The following is a 16,636-nucleotide window of genomic DNA, read 5'->3' as shown; positions in this document are numbered from 1 at the left end:
TGTATGTGGCAAATAGGCCTTGAAAAAAGATGAATTTTGATGAAGAAGCTACCTTTCCGTGATACCAAGTGAGGTAAGGAAGCCGGGAATCTTAATTTTAATTTAATTTCTCACTTAACAAAACATCGATCGTGCCACACTGCCACTGAATTTGAACCCTATTCCTCTTTTTATATTACCATATCTGATCTACAGTAACATTGTTCCCAATAACCAGCACATATATAAGTATATCTATCATCCCTCTTCCTTTTTATTCTCTTGCATAACCAATCTATCTATCAAATCCTAAATGCTTATATATCATAAATTACATCACGCTCTATGTTTATGTAATTGTGATATTATTTGTTATAAATACGACGAAGTCTATGTAAAACTCTCTTTTTATCTGAAATATAAAGAGGCTATAACACTTGACTCTTTCTTTTTCTATTACTCAATTTTTCAAGGCCTTTCATGAAGTTTTTTTGCTCCTGAGGATTAAAACTCAAATGTCCTTTTCATAGGGGATGTATATGATATTCTAAGCTTGAAATATCAGTCGGTGGGTTGCAGAAAATCACGCACCTAATTAAATTCACATGAATTATTAGATAGGCTTAATTGAAATTGTTAGCTGGAATGATGTACAAGTAGTTTAGCTTATAATAAGAACAGAGTTTAGTGTAGGTGGCAACGGAATAAAGTGAGATATGTAGATATAAAAATCAAGTCCAAATCCTTCTAATATACTTCCTCTGATCTAAATGTGCACGACAACTTTTAGAAGCATTATTTGATCCAAAATGCAGGACAATATATGTGATATTAACTAATCTTCTTCCCATTTTATCCTTCATTTTCTCATTTTTATTATAATTAACTAACTACTCTCAACATGCATGAATTAGTTAGACTGTTTTATATTTAAGATCATCAGAAGAATTAGCATAATCCAGGTATGTATTTTTTATTTATTTGATCAAATGTTTCCTCTTTCAAAACTTAAACTGCAAAGGGTTTTCGGCTCTCCAAATAAGTGCACTTCCTAGTATTCAAACTTGTATTCTCCTCCTTACGGGAACGAGACAGCTTACCATTCTAGCAAACAACTTATTTGTTAATCCAGGTATGTATTACTATTAGTAAAAAGAAATTATCTTGTGAAAGGACAAGAGAAGACACTGTAATTAACGTGAGGATGATATTAATTTGAGAATTGAACACATGAAACAAGAGAAGCTGCTTCTTCGACATGAAATCAAATCAAAGGAATATATGTGCTGTCGTGGTATAAAATTAAGTGTCCATCCAATCAAAGGGGTGTCACTTTGGCCTACGTAAGAACTAATAAGTTCCATATATATACCACTGTTATCGTCGCCAAGGGGTAGGTTTTCAACAAACATCAAGTCAATGTACTTGTGTTTCGACTAAAATGTTATGCAAGTCCCATCTGGATTCCCTCGAATAATGCAATTCTTGATAACTGATTTGGTGCATACCATAAAGTTTTAGAGAAAAACAAGCATACTAATAAATTTTATTTACATGTGAAACCTATTAATACACATACTTAGTTTTTCTAATGACATGTAGAGCTATATCATTGAAAAAGAAGTTCCTTAAATAAGTGGTTATGAGTTTGAATCTAAGCCCTTAATCTTTCATATAGACAGGAACTTAGTTGAAAGAAATTTATCTTTTTACATCAGTTGTTGCTAACTGGTATAAAAAAAAAAGTTGTTTTGACACTCATTGTAATAATAAGCGGTAAGGAAAGTCAACAATCTATCGCATTTTATTTACAAAAATGTTACTCATCCGGTCCTAAATATAAAACTTATTTTGTAGTGTAAAAATACACTGCAAAATGTGTATTGTATTTAGGACCAGAGGGAATACCTATTACGCTTTCTACATTATTCTTGCCACAATTTGTGTGCATAGAAATAATTTTTCTTTTAACTGTTGTTTAAAAAATAAAAGAAGAATTTTCTTCAAAATAGGGGAGAGATTTGATTATCCGAAAAAAAAGGAAAAAAAATTTGGGTGGAGGGGGAGATGTGGGGTACTTGATTTGTTTACAAGAAATGTAACAAACCCATGTGGTAGATTCTGAGTCTATTACCATAGGATGCGTCTTTTGTAATAGTACCATGTGGCCAACTTTAAGCCTTTAAAGTCTTCAACACAGTATTATGCACATGACCCCCTCTTTCTATTCTACTTTCTCCTTTTTTCTCTCCTCTGCTTTTCTTTCTATGTTTCTTAATTATTCATTTCTCTTTCCCTTGTTGGCTCTAATTTGCCCAGTTTCTCAATTACTTTACTTTATTCTACCTGTAAAAATTCTTATTCTTTTTCATCTTATTTCCATTCACAATACACGAACACACATAATTCTGTCTCTCTACGTGTATTTTGCACATGTAATTACAAACGAAAGAAAAAAAAATCATATCTAACTATGAGGTTTAGTTTTTCTTTTAAATTCTTAATATCCTCCAATGTAAAGTACTCAAGAATATAATCAAGTTCTTTTAGTCTTTAAACAGTTGAAACATTGTTTGAAAGTCGCACATATTAGAACACCTAATTATACTTTAAATTAGAAGTGGTCTAGAATAAAAAGTGATCATAATTCAACTTAATAATTCGGTAGATATAGGGTAAATTAAAATAATGATGTTATTAACTACGTATTTTATATTGAAAAGTTGCAAACAAAAATATCACAACTAAATTTAGTTGCCTTCTTACCTTGTTTACGCGTTTACCGCAAGGCGGCATAAATAGGGAAAAACATTTGACTAGTTTGTGGAAAAATAACCATCAAATTCGAAATATTATGTGATTTTTTGTTTGGCCTAAGTAATTATATTGGGTATTGGCCCTGTGCTGTGATATGATTGACTTTAAATTTAAGTAAACATCTTTTTAATTGTCTCTAGTTTGATAAATATAACATTTATTTTTTTAAAAAAATTGTTGACTGGACTTTGCCTTTTAATATACAAGATAATAATCTACAAGTTTCTTTTAGATTTATAATTATCCTTTTAACATGTAAAAGCTCATTAAAATATAAAGAAGTGAAGAAAATTAAAAGAGTAGAGAAGATTAACAATTCATGCATGGCATACTTACGATGAATGATACAGTTTTTATAAATTTTATATTTATATTTATTAAAAAAGAGACCTAAAAATTTAGTAAGTTACTATATTAAAAAAAAGTAAAATGTAATTATTGCAGAAAAAATAACATTGATTAGTTGCAAATTTAGATGAGTTAAGAATAGTGCCACTTATTTTACATTTTAGTTGGAATTATTTATTTGAAAAGTGAAATTAATTTAAAATTTTAATGAAATTAGAAGAAACTAACCAAAGTACTATTTTACTTGTGAAAACCAATAATATGCAAACACTTAAGAATGTACCAAAATTCTGTTTAGTCATGTATCCAAGCCGCCTAATAAGCTATTTTTGACATACCCCCACTTGCCTCAACAACTTGCCTCAGCCTTACCCCACTAACACATTCACCTATATTCCCCTATTTCCATATCTATCTGTCTATATATATGTATATATTACTCACACACCCACCAAACCAAAACACACATACACATACACATAAAAAACCAAAAATCTCTCAATCTCTCTCTCTCTAGCTGTCTATATATCTTCCTCTTTCAATGGCTTCCATGCCTCAGTTCTATTCAAACCAGACGCTTCCCAGTGATTTCACCGCCTTCACCACTAACAATTCACTGATGAATGGAATGAATTGTTCAGTTATGGAAGATAATACAATGTGGGGTGATCAGAGATATGGCTTGGTTCCATGGCTTGATAATAGTTTTGGTACCTATGCTCTTGATCATCATCATCGTCATCATGATCATGTGGTGTCGTCGCCGTCCATGCGTTATTCCGACGCATGGTCTCCGGCTTTTCCTTCGGACCACCGTGCCGCCAGCTGCATGCCGGAAGTCCAAAGCCACCACAGCTTCTATGGCATTAACAATAATGAAGGGTTTCAGAGCTTCAGCGGCGGATTATTATACCAGCAACCATATATTAGTGACTTTGCAGATGAAAGTTGTGGCTTCGTGGAGGACGTCAAGCCTCTTTCTTGTCCTAAAGCTTCAAGAGAAAACTGGGTATATGCTTGATATATATAAATATATATATAGTTAATTGAGATCATGAAATATATTGGTAATTATGTTTGAAACTGAGGATTAATTAATGTTTTAATACAGGGAATTCAAGGGAATAATCAAGTGCTAGGAGTTGATCAAGAGAACATTAAGGTGGGAAGGTATTCGGAAGAAGAAAGAAAGGAAAGAATTCTGCGATATTTGAGGAAAAGAAACCAAAGGAACTTCAACAAGACAATCAAGGTGATCTCTCTTTTAATTAACTTTTTCTATCTCTAAGTCAAAGGGAATATAAAGTACTTAGAATTAGAATTTATTCAATTGCTTTTGTCCTTTCTCTATGAACATAGGAATTTGATTTCATACATTTGACTGATACAAAATTCCACATATTATATACATACAGTATGCTTGTCGGAAAACCCTAGCTGATCGCAGAGTCAGAGTCAGAGGAAGATTTGCAAGAAACAATGAGCTTTGTGAGGATGAAATGACAATGAAAAAGAATATTGAGAATCTGCAACAATACGACTCGTATGGTGGTGATTCTATCCAGTTCCAGGTACATACATATAAATAAATTTCATTACACTGTTAATATGGATTACTAAACTTATAATTGAAATAGAATAAGAATCATAACATGATTACAACATTTTTATATCAATTAATTTGGGCTTCTTTTCATCTTTTCTTTTCCGTCTGGAATTCTTTCACCCAGAACAGTTTCAATATATATTGAAAAAGGACATACCTGCAACTACGATATATACGGGAAAAAAATACATCATGTTGCATTAAAGTTTATATATTTCAACCTCATATATATATATATATTTATATCTTCCATGTCTGATATAACTCTTTTTTATGTGTGATCTGTTGCAGTTAAGGAATGAGGAGGAGGATTGGCTGCAAGAAGCCATGGAAAGTCTGGTGTTTCTATCTCATTCTTCACCAGAAGATATATAATACAATAATAACATAGAGCTTAAATGGAGATATACATGGACGTGGCAAGCTGGATTCTAAAAGTAGATGCGAGGGCTCTGAAGAGTTCAGAAGGAGGATGATTTGAAATTATTGGTGCAAGATTAGTGAAATATATTATGTATGCTATAATTTTGTTCTTTTTTAATAATTAAGGACGTAGGTGTAAGCTTTAATATTATTATATTGCATGGGGATCGATGTAATTACTTCATACATATAGTCATCTTCAATTTTTAACCGAGGGATTTGATGGGTTTTCACAGCTTCAATTGATACTTGGGGTTGCTATTGAATGATATAATATTCCCTTTTTATTTTTTTTAATGAATGTTATAATAATACACGCATCATATTATATTCCATTTTGATGGGACACGAGCCACGATCTCTTCTATATATTGATGTTTTATGTTCAGTCATACATTGTGATGATTATTGAAAGCAACTAATCACAAGTTTCAGTTCACATATATATAATTTTCTAGAAGCATACATGAAACAAGTTTTCAATCTAACTTTATAAAGAAGATCTTCATCATATATATTTTGATCAACACTTAACATTACGACCCATCATTTACTATATATTAACCAAAATAAACAGAGATTTTTTTTCCAACAAAGATTGAAATAAATAAATGTTAATTAGTTAATGCTTACCATTTTATCAAAAATTATAAATTAGAATGACATTGTATATGTTTAGTTAGTTAATTATATAGATCAAATATATGTCAAGGACCACTGTGCGCTATTCAACACAGAATCAAAGAATCTTCAATCTGCAAAGGGCAGACGATCTTTCCTGTTTTGAAAAGTGAAAGAAAGTTGAAGACAATGAACAAGTTCTCTTTCCTTCAAGAATATATGAGAATTTTAAATTTTGAGGAGGTGAAGATAAGAAAGAGGAAGTATCAATTCTTTTTTATTATTAAGAGCTAGAGAATGGAATAAATAGTACATGAAAAAGTATTTATAACTTAGGGTATGGCAAACAATCATTTATATAAGTTTCTATTTATTATATATAGATGCAATTAATATACTCTATCGGAACTGAATAATTTTGGAAAGAATCTGAAAATGTTCTCGTACTTACTTCATGATAAAAGCCCCCAGACAGAAATTAAAGTGTGAAATGAAATACTATCCCCAGTCTGAAATATAAGAGTTAGTTAACTTATTTGAGGGGATTAAAAAAATAAGTTAAATTAGTTATTTGTAATAAATGGGTATTATCTTTTCTAAAATATCCTTGCTAATCAAGTGTGTTGGCTAAAATTACTATTATTAGAAGGACTACTTTGAAAAAAATAAATAATTATTAGAGACAAACTGAATTTGGTCTTATTTTAGAATCAAAATAAAAGTCAAACGAGATCTTGTATTAAGAACCGGAGGTAGTATAATTCAACAATATTATCTCTGGTAAATTAACTTGATCTTCCCTTCTGAATCGTTAATCTCAAAATCCTTAATTTAGTTTCACTTAATTTGCTTCTATACATTTGTTATGATTATTTACTTCCTTAGCTTTATTTTCTTGTGAAAAATAACAAAGAAAACATCTTTCAACTTTCTCTCTTGATATCTCAAAATACTTCAGATAATCAAGCGGAACATAAGACAAACCAAATGTAGAAGTTTAACACAAAATGCATAATCACATGGGGAAAACTTTGTGTGAATGAGTATAATGTGAAATCTCTTATCTGTGTACATAAAAAATAATAAAAGTTTATCATTTGAATTTATAAATTAAAAAAGAAAGAAAGTATCTTTGTTTTGTGGTTATCAGATTGGAAGTATATATCCTAGGGTCTGCATTTATGATGAGATGAACAGAATCAAAATCTGCTTGCAACTGTTCCAAAATTGGATCCTCTGGTCCCAACTTGTGGAAGTATGTTTTGTTATAATCCAATGAGTGAAGAAATATAGATGTGGGCTACCATAATTTTCTGGGTACAAATGGATCCCCATATTGCTTTCGTTTAAAGTTCAAAACTATCAACTTCTTCATTTTCATATATAATTCCTTAGTGATGTCGTTTTCCAACTTGTCATCTCTCTCCAATCCTCCACTCACTCTCCATCATCATGTTCTTCCTAGACTTTTTTATGCCCATTTTTATATGGCCTTCCATCTTTCGTCTTTGCTTAGATCCTTGTAATTATTACACATGAGGTGTCACTGACATAAGATAATATGATGGTTGCATAGGAGATTTATGACCTAATTTAATTAGAAGAATAATATGAATAGATACTCATTGGATTTACAACTTCTTCACCTTCATTTTAAAATCAAAACTATTATGGGCTTATAGGACAACATTGAACATCAAGGAAGACATCATTAAACATGTTTGACATTGGATTTCAACTCAAAATCTTAAGATATTATCTCTAGTCCTTAATATAAAAGCTAATTTGAGATTGAATTTGGTCCTACATATATGACCTCAATCCACTTTGTCTCTTAAATTTATAATGTATGCTTTGTCTATAATATTCATCTTGACTAATTTTTTTAATCTCTCTATATTAATTATCTATCTCTTATATCAAGGACTGGAGGTAGTATTATGTTTATGATTCGTATTATTTAGATTCATATAATTATAATATATGTGATGTGTATCACTAGGTAAGAAACTATGATGAAGTGAGAGATCATGCTTCTCTCATTTGATATATTTCCTTCTTAAAAGGGGTTTTGCATGCATTCAAATTACACTCTTAGTACTAAAACATAATTAATGTGAAAACCAGTACCCCGTACATGTGATTAAAGTAAGGTTTTGTGCATACGCATGCATGCACACGCATATTTGTTTGTCAATAGAGATGCGTGTTAATTAAAGAGATGAAAAATAACAAAAGATAACATTATGTAATTAGAGAATTGAAGTTGGGTTATTAGATGCTAGACTCCCAAAATATTAAAAAAAAAAAAAGTACAAGTCAACCAGATTGGACAGCAAGTTTATTTAAGCTGCTTGTGCAGAAATGAGAGTCCAGAAGAATGAATCAAGATCCATCAAGTAAGGCAAAATAAAATGGGTATCACAAGCAACCATTCTTACAATCGTAAGAACCCACTCACACACTAAAAACAGTCATCATTATTTGAAACATTGATTCCGTCTATATATCTTCATGCTTTTCCGTCATTCTGACTTTTCGATGCATGATTTGCCTTCCTCGTTTTCTTAAATAGCATTAGCAATAACGTGAAGATTAACCAAAATAAAACAAACAATATAATATATATTGAGATTATCCACCTTAATCAGCACATGTTATGTTATGTATGCATATATGATGTTTCTTCACGTCCACCAAAAGCATCAAAATAAAACTTCATGTATGAGTCTTTTGTGCTCGGGCTCAAGAAGTACTTACATATTTATGTACAATCTTATGAGATATAGAGTAAGCATTATTACCAATTAGACAAATTTTTGTCAGAAACACTATTCAATGTTCGGAAACTATCCGAAAACCTTAATGAAAGTACATAAACTGAGACTTTTCACGATTCAAGGTTTAATTATGTTTCAAAATCTTGTTTGTCCCTTGAGGTCAATGGAGAGCTAGATATATAGTGCAGCGTGGGATCATCAAGAGCAGTAGAATTGATCCTGAATTTGAAACCACAGAAACTGTGTTTGCTGCTTAATCTTTGAGACTAAACCCCAACACAAATTTAATCGATTACATTGGTCGGTGAGAATGGTCTTGTCATGCCCCCATGTGTGACTTACAGGAATGAGATTGAAGAAGAAAAGAGAGCCACATATTGAACTAAGTGGTCCCATTGGATTGAGGAACAGAAATTAACTACAGCTATATATATATATATATATATATATAAGTATATAATGGTTGACTAATTTCTCACTTGTTTTATATGTTATCTAGATACTTGATCTCAGTGTATAAGACAAGTCCTCGAGTGACTTAAAGAAGCTAGTGTAATTGATGGAGAAAGCACTGTGCTTTATGGTTTCCCTACTCATTCATGGTGGCATACATATCAATGTTGCAATAATTATAGCTATCCCCGTTGAAACTACTGCACCTGACATTATCTAAATCCACACACTCCAATTTGCTTCGAGCAACAAAAGTATTCCCAATTCTTTTGCTGTTTCTCATCAATCATCTTCAGTGGTTCCCCCCCCCCCCCAAAAAAAAGTTTTGTTTATAGCAGAAATAAACTAATAAGTGTGAGAAGAAATGGTAATAAGACGTTGGAAAAAAGGAGAAATGGATAGCAATGGAAACTCTTGACAGATATATGAAGAAAGGACTGAGACACACACTTTTACACATCATGTGATGTCATGAAATATTGGCAGTGTCTTAATTCACCGGATATATATACACACATATATATAGTGTGTGTGTGAGAGAGAGAGAGAGAGAGATTATCTGTATTCTGTATGATTTGCAATCTGCAACCTATGCCTGAATAATTGAACTATAGTTTTTTTTTGTTAAGTATTGGTATCCTTCTAATAGAAGCAATCTTGTTCAAGACACTGTTAAGTCCTAAATGTAGATATCTCTCCAAAGAGAGATTTAACTCTTGATTTGTCACGTTATAAGAAATTAACTTCTTCCACTGGTCCAACCCATTGGTAATTGAACTACAATTTTAGCACTCAAATTTTCGCTCATTTTTCTCCCGTGGACTTTACTTTATTTCTAGGGGGGAAAACAATTAATGGGCCCATAATAGGCTGTGTAGCCCAAATAGGTTTAGAATGGGTTGGCTTGTGATGCAAGATTCGGTAAAATACTCTTTGGGCTGTTTGATTGCTGGATTTGGATTTAGCTTGGGCCAGATAGGTCCATTTTCTTTCCCCAAAAACAGAATATGCATGCATAACGACTTTAGAGGACATACCCAAAAAAAAAGGACTTTAGGGACAATAATTTCCTATTTGCTATTTTCTAAAAAAATAAATTAAAAACGATATCCCTTTGTCCTCTTACCTCAACATGAGTTCAAAAACTGATATCCCTTTGTCCTCTTACCTCAACATGATTCATTAGTTAATTGCGTAGCATTGTCCTGTTTATATATATATATATATATATATATTCTCTAGTGTCTTACTGTAAAGACCCTTTGTGACTTGGCCTAATGAATATCAATAATTTCACTTAAATATTATTTCACACAACAAATAATTTTAATTAAATAACTATGGTGGGAGGATTTTGTCTTGGAATATTTGTGCTTTTGGTGCTTCCAGATATGGTTGTGATGTTGTTTTCATGCTTTACTATAAATTATACCAAGCGGGGGCATATTTGATATGGGTAGTTTTAACTACCCTAACTAGTTTTTTGAGCTTGTATTAGAACAGAATTTTTTTATTAGAAGTTTTAAACTAAAATATACGTAAAAAACAAATGGTTGTTAGTTGAGACAGTTTAATTAGCTTCGAAATAAATAAATTTCAGGACCCAAACAATTAATAATTTCTAAATCATCCACACTTTGATTTTCTGTGATTCTATCAATATATATTGTATTAGTTCCTAATAAGAATATAACACGTGAATATTTTCTATTATTTGATGCTTTATGTTTAAATAAGTTCATCCACATTTTTAGTTAGACCAAAGAAAAAATTGCTAATTTTTTAGGGAGAGACATCAGGCATGCACGTTTACTTATTAATTAATGAGCTAATTAAATATAAAGGACGGTAACATATTTAAGAAGTTTTTTTTTATTTTAATTCATATATATATATGTCTGTTCTTAATTAAGTGGACCTGAACGTCGGTACATATTATCGTCCCCACCCGAAAAGGAGAGTGCTTACAAAATCATCAATACTACTAATCCATAAACATTAAGTTATAATTAACTAACAGCATTATATTATTCTTTTGAGAAAGGAATTCATACACAAACATGCATGGTGCCCATAATAGTACTGTTTCCCTTTAATTTGCTGTTTAATGCTTCAAATCATGTGACATTTGTAATGAGATCATTGATAATTAGTCATAATTATTAAGCAGTTACTCCATTCTTAGTATTTAAGGAAACTTAATGACGATCATTATGTGTAGTGGGGCTTTATGTTGGCCTACTTATTAGTGCCTAAATATCCCAGATTTCACAAATCTCTTATCATTAAATCAAGCTGGCTTCCACCTTTTATCAATTGTGATCACCATCTCAACTTGTATATATATCTTGGTTAAGCTGCAAAAATTGAATAAAAATATAATCATACTCCTTTTTTTTTTTTTTAGAACCTACACTTTAAACATTCCTAAACATTTAACATATTACCTCTAGTTCTTAATATAAGAATTGGTTGGAGATTCAACTTTCTTAATATTCACAAATGAGTTATCTAGCTCTTATATTAAGAACAGGAAGTGGTAATTTTTTTTTTCACCCTTAGTTATATATTCTCTTTCTTTCTTTCTTTTTCACTTAACCTCTCTGGGCATATTTGGGAGAAAATACATTTCTTACATATTTATTACCTTTAATTTTTTTTTGCCAACCATTTATTACCTTTAATTAATTTTAAGTGATTTCTTAATCAATGTAATTTGATTGTATCTTATAAAAAGAACGAGAATTGAGTACAACGCTAGATCAAAGTATCTCTTGCATCATGCATGAGCTTCTTTAAGCCAAAGAAGGTAGTAAGGTAGATGGATGTGTGTATAAACACATATATATACAGCCAACTTAATACTAATCCATATATAAGATTACTCTTAATTACAAGTTTATACATTTACAATCAGGTTAATAACACTAATTAATCATCACCAGCATGATGGATCTCTCCAGAGAGAGAGCTAGGTGTGCTTTTAAAGTCATAGAAAGAGAAAGGAAAAAAAAAAAAAAAGCAAAAGGGAGAGCAGCAATGAGGCAGACAAGAAAAAGCAAGCCCGTGATAGTAACAATAATCATAAGAGAAAATAAAAAAAAGAAAAGCGTGCACGCCATATAATTAAGCTGATAGGCTAAATTTTTCAGCAGAGATCATCAGAAGAAGCCCATGCATATCCAAAAGTTCTATCTGTATCTAGCACGACCACAAAGACTCAGCAACGTCCATGGCAAAAAAGGACCTGGCACTGAGCCTGCTTGAGGGCGAAGGAGACATAATATTATTACTGAAGTTATTACTGTGATGATGATGATGATGATCTGGGGATGAAGTGGAAGGCAGAGTCACAGTTGTTGTTTGTGGTGGTGATGATGAAGAAGAAAATTGACTCAGTGATCTCATGTGAACAACTTCGGCTTGAGCCAGAGCGAGTTGAGTTTGAAGCACATCGACTTGGTGTTGCAGAGACGATATGGCTCCCACGCAGCCATACACAGGGTCTCTCACTCTTGCGTTTGCTTCATACACCATTGAACTCACTGCATCGCTGCGTTGGTGCTCTGGAAGTTCCTGCCATTGATTCAAAAACTTCCTCAATTCTCTAATTAAGATACTACACACACCCATATATATCAGTTATATATCAGTAATACTCAGGGATATTTAAATTCTTCAGTTCATTTCTGTGTTAACTTGAACAAAAAGCATTGTGTTGATGGGTGACACTATATTCCTGGAAGTTTATGATAAAATGGACGTAGCCGCAGGTTGAAGACAAATCATATATAAGTGATCTTAATTTCTCACTTTTGCACTTAGCTTTTCCATATCTATATAGGAACTTAGGGTCATCGTTATTGTGTAGAGTCTGAACAAGTTTTAGTATTCATATCTTATAAATACTTTACTTTCTATAAGTTTTATATTATAGATATATGGATGATTCTCTGAAATGAAATCCTCATTATTCAATCGTTTTTTTTTTATCTGCCTATCATAAAGTTATGTCATCTAACCTAGGCTGTAATATATATAGTACTCATCCGGTCCTAAATATAAGACTTATTGTGTAGTATAAATTATATTACAAAATGGATCTTATATTTATGGCTAGAGAAGTATCATTTCACTAAATGCAATAAGAAACTTGATGTGACTACACATATAAGAGAGAATAGAGTCCCAAGGAAAAATAATAATAAATGAGCCGTTGTTATTTTCTAGATTAAAACTTATTATTGCTTATTGAGACTTTTTGATAATTATGTGTTTTTCTTGAGACTTTATAACAATTCCCCCCTCTACATATAACAAGTCAAAATGAATGATGAAATATTGGACTGAAAACAAACACAGATTATATTGAATTCCTTTCTAGTTCAACACATCTTATTATTCCTCCTAACTAAACAACATTTCAAACTTTACCACACCTTTAATTCCAACAAGTTCAAAAGGCTTTGGTATGTGTCCGTACCTAAAACTTATAAAGAAGGTGTGAACGCTAGGTTATAATCATAAATTATAAACTTTTTTCACGCAACACTACCTAAAACTTTGACATGCAGCAACTAAGTAGCAACTTGAATGAGGACAAAAATTACGATTGATCGACGGGTTTTAAAATGTCACAAAAACACACACAAAAGGTCAAAAGAGGGAAAAGTAATTAATTTCAGGTTAAGGCTATATGCTTTCCTTATTGTTGACCTAAACACATAGGCTTAAAGCTTTTTAAAACTTCAAGTGAGTGTAATGATTAAAAACCTGAGACTCTTGCATGGGCATAGTAAAACAAGACTCCATCCTTAGTCAAAAAGGAGCTTTAATTTTGTATTTTTAAGAAGGTAGGTGCACAAGTTGGTTTTGGTTGGAGCCAAAAAGAAAATTTATCAATGCATGGTTTGACTACAAATAACATGAAAACACTACCAAAATCATTATCCTAACGTGCCTTAATTGGATAGCCTGCTGTTGAATACGGTTCAATGGATTGGAGCGATATTAGACACATCGAATAATCTTCATATCTCTAAAACGTGGCCAGAAAGATAGGCCTCGCACATGCTAGCTAGACTTTGCTATGATATATAAGAAAGTTCACTAATTAAGGATTAATTGAACCTTAAAATTTTTGAATGAATTAGCATTCACAGAAGACTTGTATATTAGTTCTATATGACGAAGTCTTGTGCAAAATACATGTTATATTAAGGATTAATATTATTTTTAGTTTCTAAAATTTGACCTTCTTTTAATTTTGATTCCTAAAATTTAAAACCAATAATTTTAGTTGGTCTTTGAAACATTGTTTCAAGGGCAAAAAATCTTTAGGTGGACCAAAGCTATCAGTTTCAAATTTCTGAGACTAAAGCTAAAATGAATTTCATGAACTAGAAGATGATGTTAACCCTTATATTAACGAAAGTGGTTTTATCATCAAGATGTCATGCTGATGAGAAAATTAATGAAATTATGAGATGTTAATAATTATTTTACAAGATAAAACATCTTTATCTAGGGAATCAACGTCTCTTTTTTGGACATATATTAAAGCCGTCTCTATCAATGTAACCCCCATGATTTTAAAGACAAAAGAAAAAAGATGATAGATGAAACATTATCAATTATACTTTTGATCTTTTTCCCTCTGAAGTTGCATTGAAAAACATCAAGAAGAGAGCCGAAGGCTGAACGAAAGCTAATTTAATTTAAGTGAAGGTCATAAAGGAAGAAGTTGAACAAATTGGAATACACACACGACACACTCGAAGGCCTCGTCTTTTTTTGTTTTTTAACTTTATCGTCTTCACACTGGGAATGGCTTCAACAAGTCGTAAAGCTAATTTGTACGTACGTGATTCTTTTATGCTCTTTATATGTGCTGAGGAATCATTACGAGAAATAGTAATGCTATAGGAACTTGCTTTTAATAAAGAAGAATGACAATTATAAATTAATTTTGCCCCGGGGGGGCCATGAGGCCTGCAACTGTAAATAACAACTATAACGGAAGTAAAGGTGTTAAAAAACAAAAGAAAGATGCCCTTTTCACTTTTCCTACAGAAGATGAATTTTTTTCCTGTAGAAATATAATATAATATTTTAGAAAATTTTTTACTTTTTTTAAAATTTAGATATTTTTATTCAGTTATCAATAATTTAAATGTAGCCTTATATATATCGTTAAATTTTCATTGGTATATATTCTTTTAAATTACCAAACGTTATACAACATATATGAATTATTTAATTTCATTTTTTTAATAATTACTACTATAACTATGATGAAGACATCATGGAAATATTGTTAAATTTTAATAACATTAGCTAAATAGAAAAATTTAAGCTGAATTAAGAATCAAATTGAATCATAGGGACCACAACATGTAGATTATTTCAGCCTGTATTTTGTCATTATTCATGAAAGATTAACATGTCTATCAAGGAACTAGTTGGTACGGTAAAACACAGCCAGCTAGATGTTTCAATTTAAAAAAAAAGAAAGAGAAGGCTGGCTAGATATTAACAAACACTGCAATACATAAAGCTAAGATCAAAGGCTTATAAACTAAAGTTTCTATCCTAATCCGAAGTGGAATTATCATACTTTTGAATGTTTTGACTAGCTAGAACAAATTATATTCTCAGTTTTATTCCAGAAATTTCATGCAAAGACTTGCAACATTCTTGTATACTTTGAAACCCATCTCTCTCTCTCTCTCTATTTAGATATATAATAAAAAAATTTCTATTGATCAAACCCCTACTAATCTTGCAACTAATTAATGAGGTTTAGTTCAAACGGTTTTCTATCTACTTCAGAACTGATGGGGAAATAGCTTTCTACCCAGCTGAAACCATAGATGTGTTCAGATCTTAATTTCTTTAGAACATACAAAATAAAACAGATGATTCAGCAGAGGGGATCACTTTTTACGAATTATTGCTATTTAATTTTACTCCAAGTATATATATATATATATATATATATATATTAGAAGAAAGGATATTGGCCTCTTTTGTCCTCTGAAAATGACTTGAGCAAATAAAATAATATCAAAGCAGTATCCTACTTTGATTTCATGAAAATGACAAGTAATTAAATTATCTCATACGCGTGCACACATGATCATGATAGTGATATGGAAAAGAAATTAAAATGAAACAATATGAACAAATAATACTGATAATCGAAGCATACCTGTAACATTTTGTTGACATTGCTAGCCCCAAAAACCTTATGAACACTGGCAAATTTCTGGGGTTCATCTGCTGGAAAATAAGGAGCAAACACACAGTCCTGTGCACATCTTCTTCGCAGAAGCTTGCACGCCGCACATGGCGACATTGTGCCTTGCTTTGATCTCCCACCTTCTCTCATTTCTTCCTAATTCCTAAGAAGAATTAAAGAGTTGGATATTTGTGTATGATTATGTAGTTTTTGAGGCTGGTATGTGTATGGATTTGCTTATATGATGGAAAACCCAGAAGAAGAAGAAGAAAATACCAAGTGGAGAGCTTGTGGGAGGAATAATGAAGAAGAAGAGGGGAAAAGGTAAGCTAGAGAGAGAGAGGGTTTGAGAGGAAGGGAGCCGTATGT

General features: G+C 31.5%; 2 protein-coding genes across 2 annotated transcripts; one reads left to right on the top strand and one right to left on the bottom strand.

Moving 5' to 3' along the window:
- Nucleotides 1-3,685: 3,685 nt before the first annotated feature.
- LOC114754882 (zinc finger protein CONSTANS-like) lies at nt 3,686-5,359 on the top strand. Its single transcript, XM_028943721.1, has 4 exons — nt 3,686-4,153; nt 4,256-4,396; nt 4,560-4,715; nt 5,042-5,359. The coding sequence occupies exons 1-4, from the start codon at nt 3,686-3,688 to the stop codon at nt 5,123-5,125; spliced, it is 849 nt and encodes a 282-aa protein (XP_028799554.1). The 3' UTR covers nt 5,126-5,359.
- Nucleotides 5,360-11,875: 6,516 nt separating this feature from the next.
- On the bottom strand, nt 11,876-16,636 carry LOC114754895 (LOB domain-containing protein 4). The gene is made up of 2 exons (XM_028943740.1): nt 16,238-16,636; nt 11,876-12,603 (listed from the first exon to the last, which is right to left on the bottom strand). Exons 1-2 carry the CDS (start codon nt 16,415-16,417, stop codon nt 12,229-12,231), a joined length of 555 nt encoding a protein of 184 aa, XP_028799573.1. The 5' UTR covers nt 16,418-16,636; the 3' UTR covers nt 11,876-12,228.

Source organism: Neltuma alba, unplaced genomic scaffold (genome assembly GCF_004799145.2).
Source record: "Neltuma alba isolate B1F8T4 unplaced genomic scaffold, ASM479914v2 tig00010223_pilon, whole genome shotgun sequence".
In the NCBI taxonomy this organism is placed as follows: Eukaryota; Viridiplantae; Streptophyta; class Magnoliopsida; order Fabales; family Fabaceae; genus Neltuma; species Neltuma alba.
This window is presented reverse-complemented; position numbering and strand designations above follow the sequence as displayed.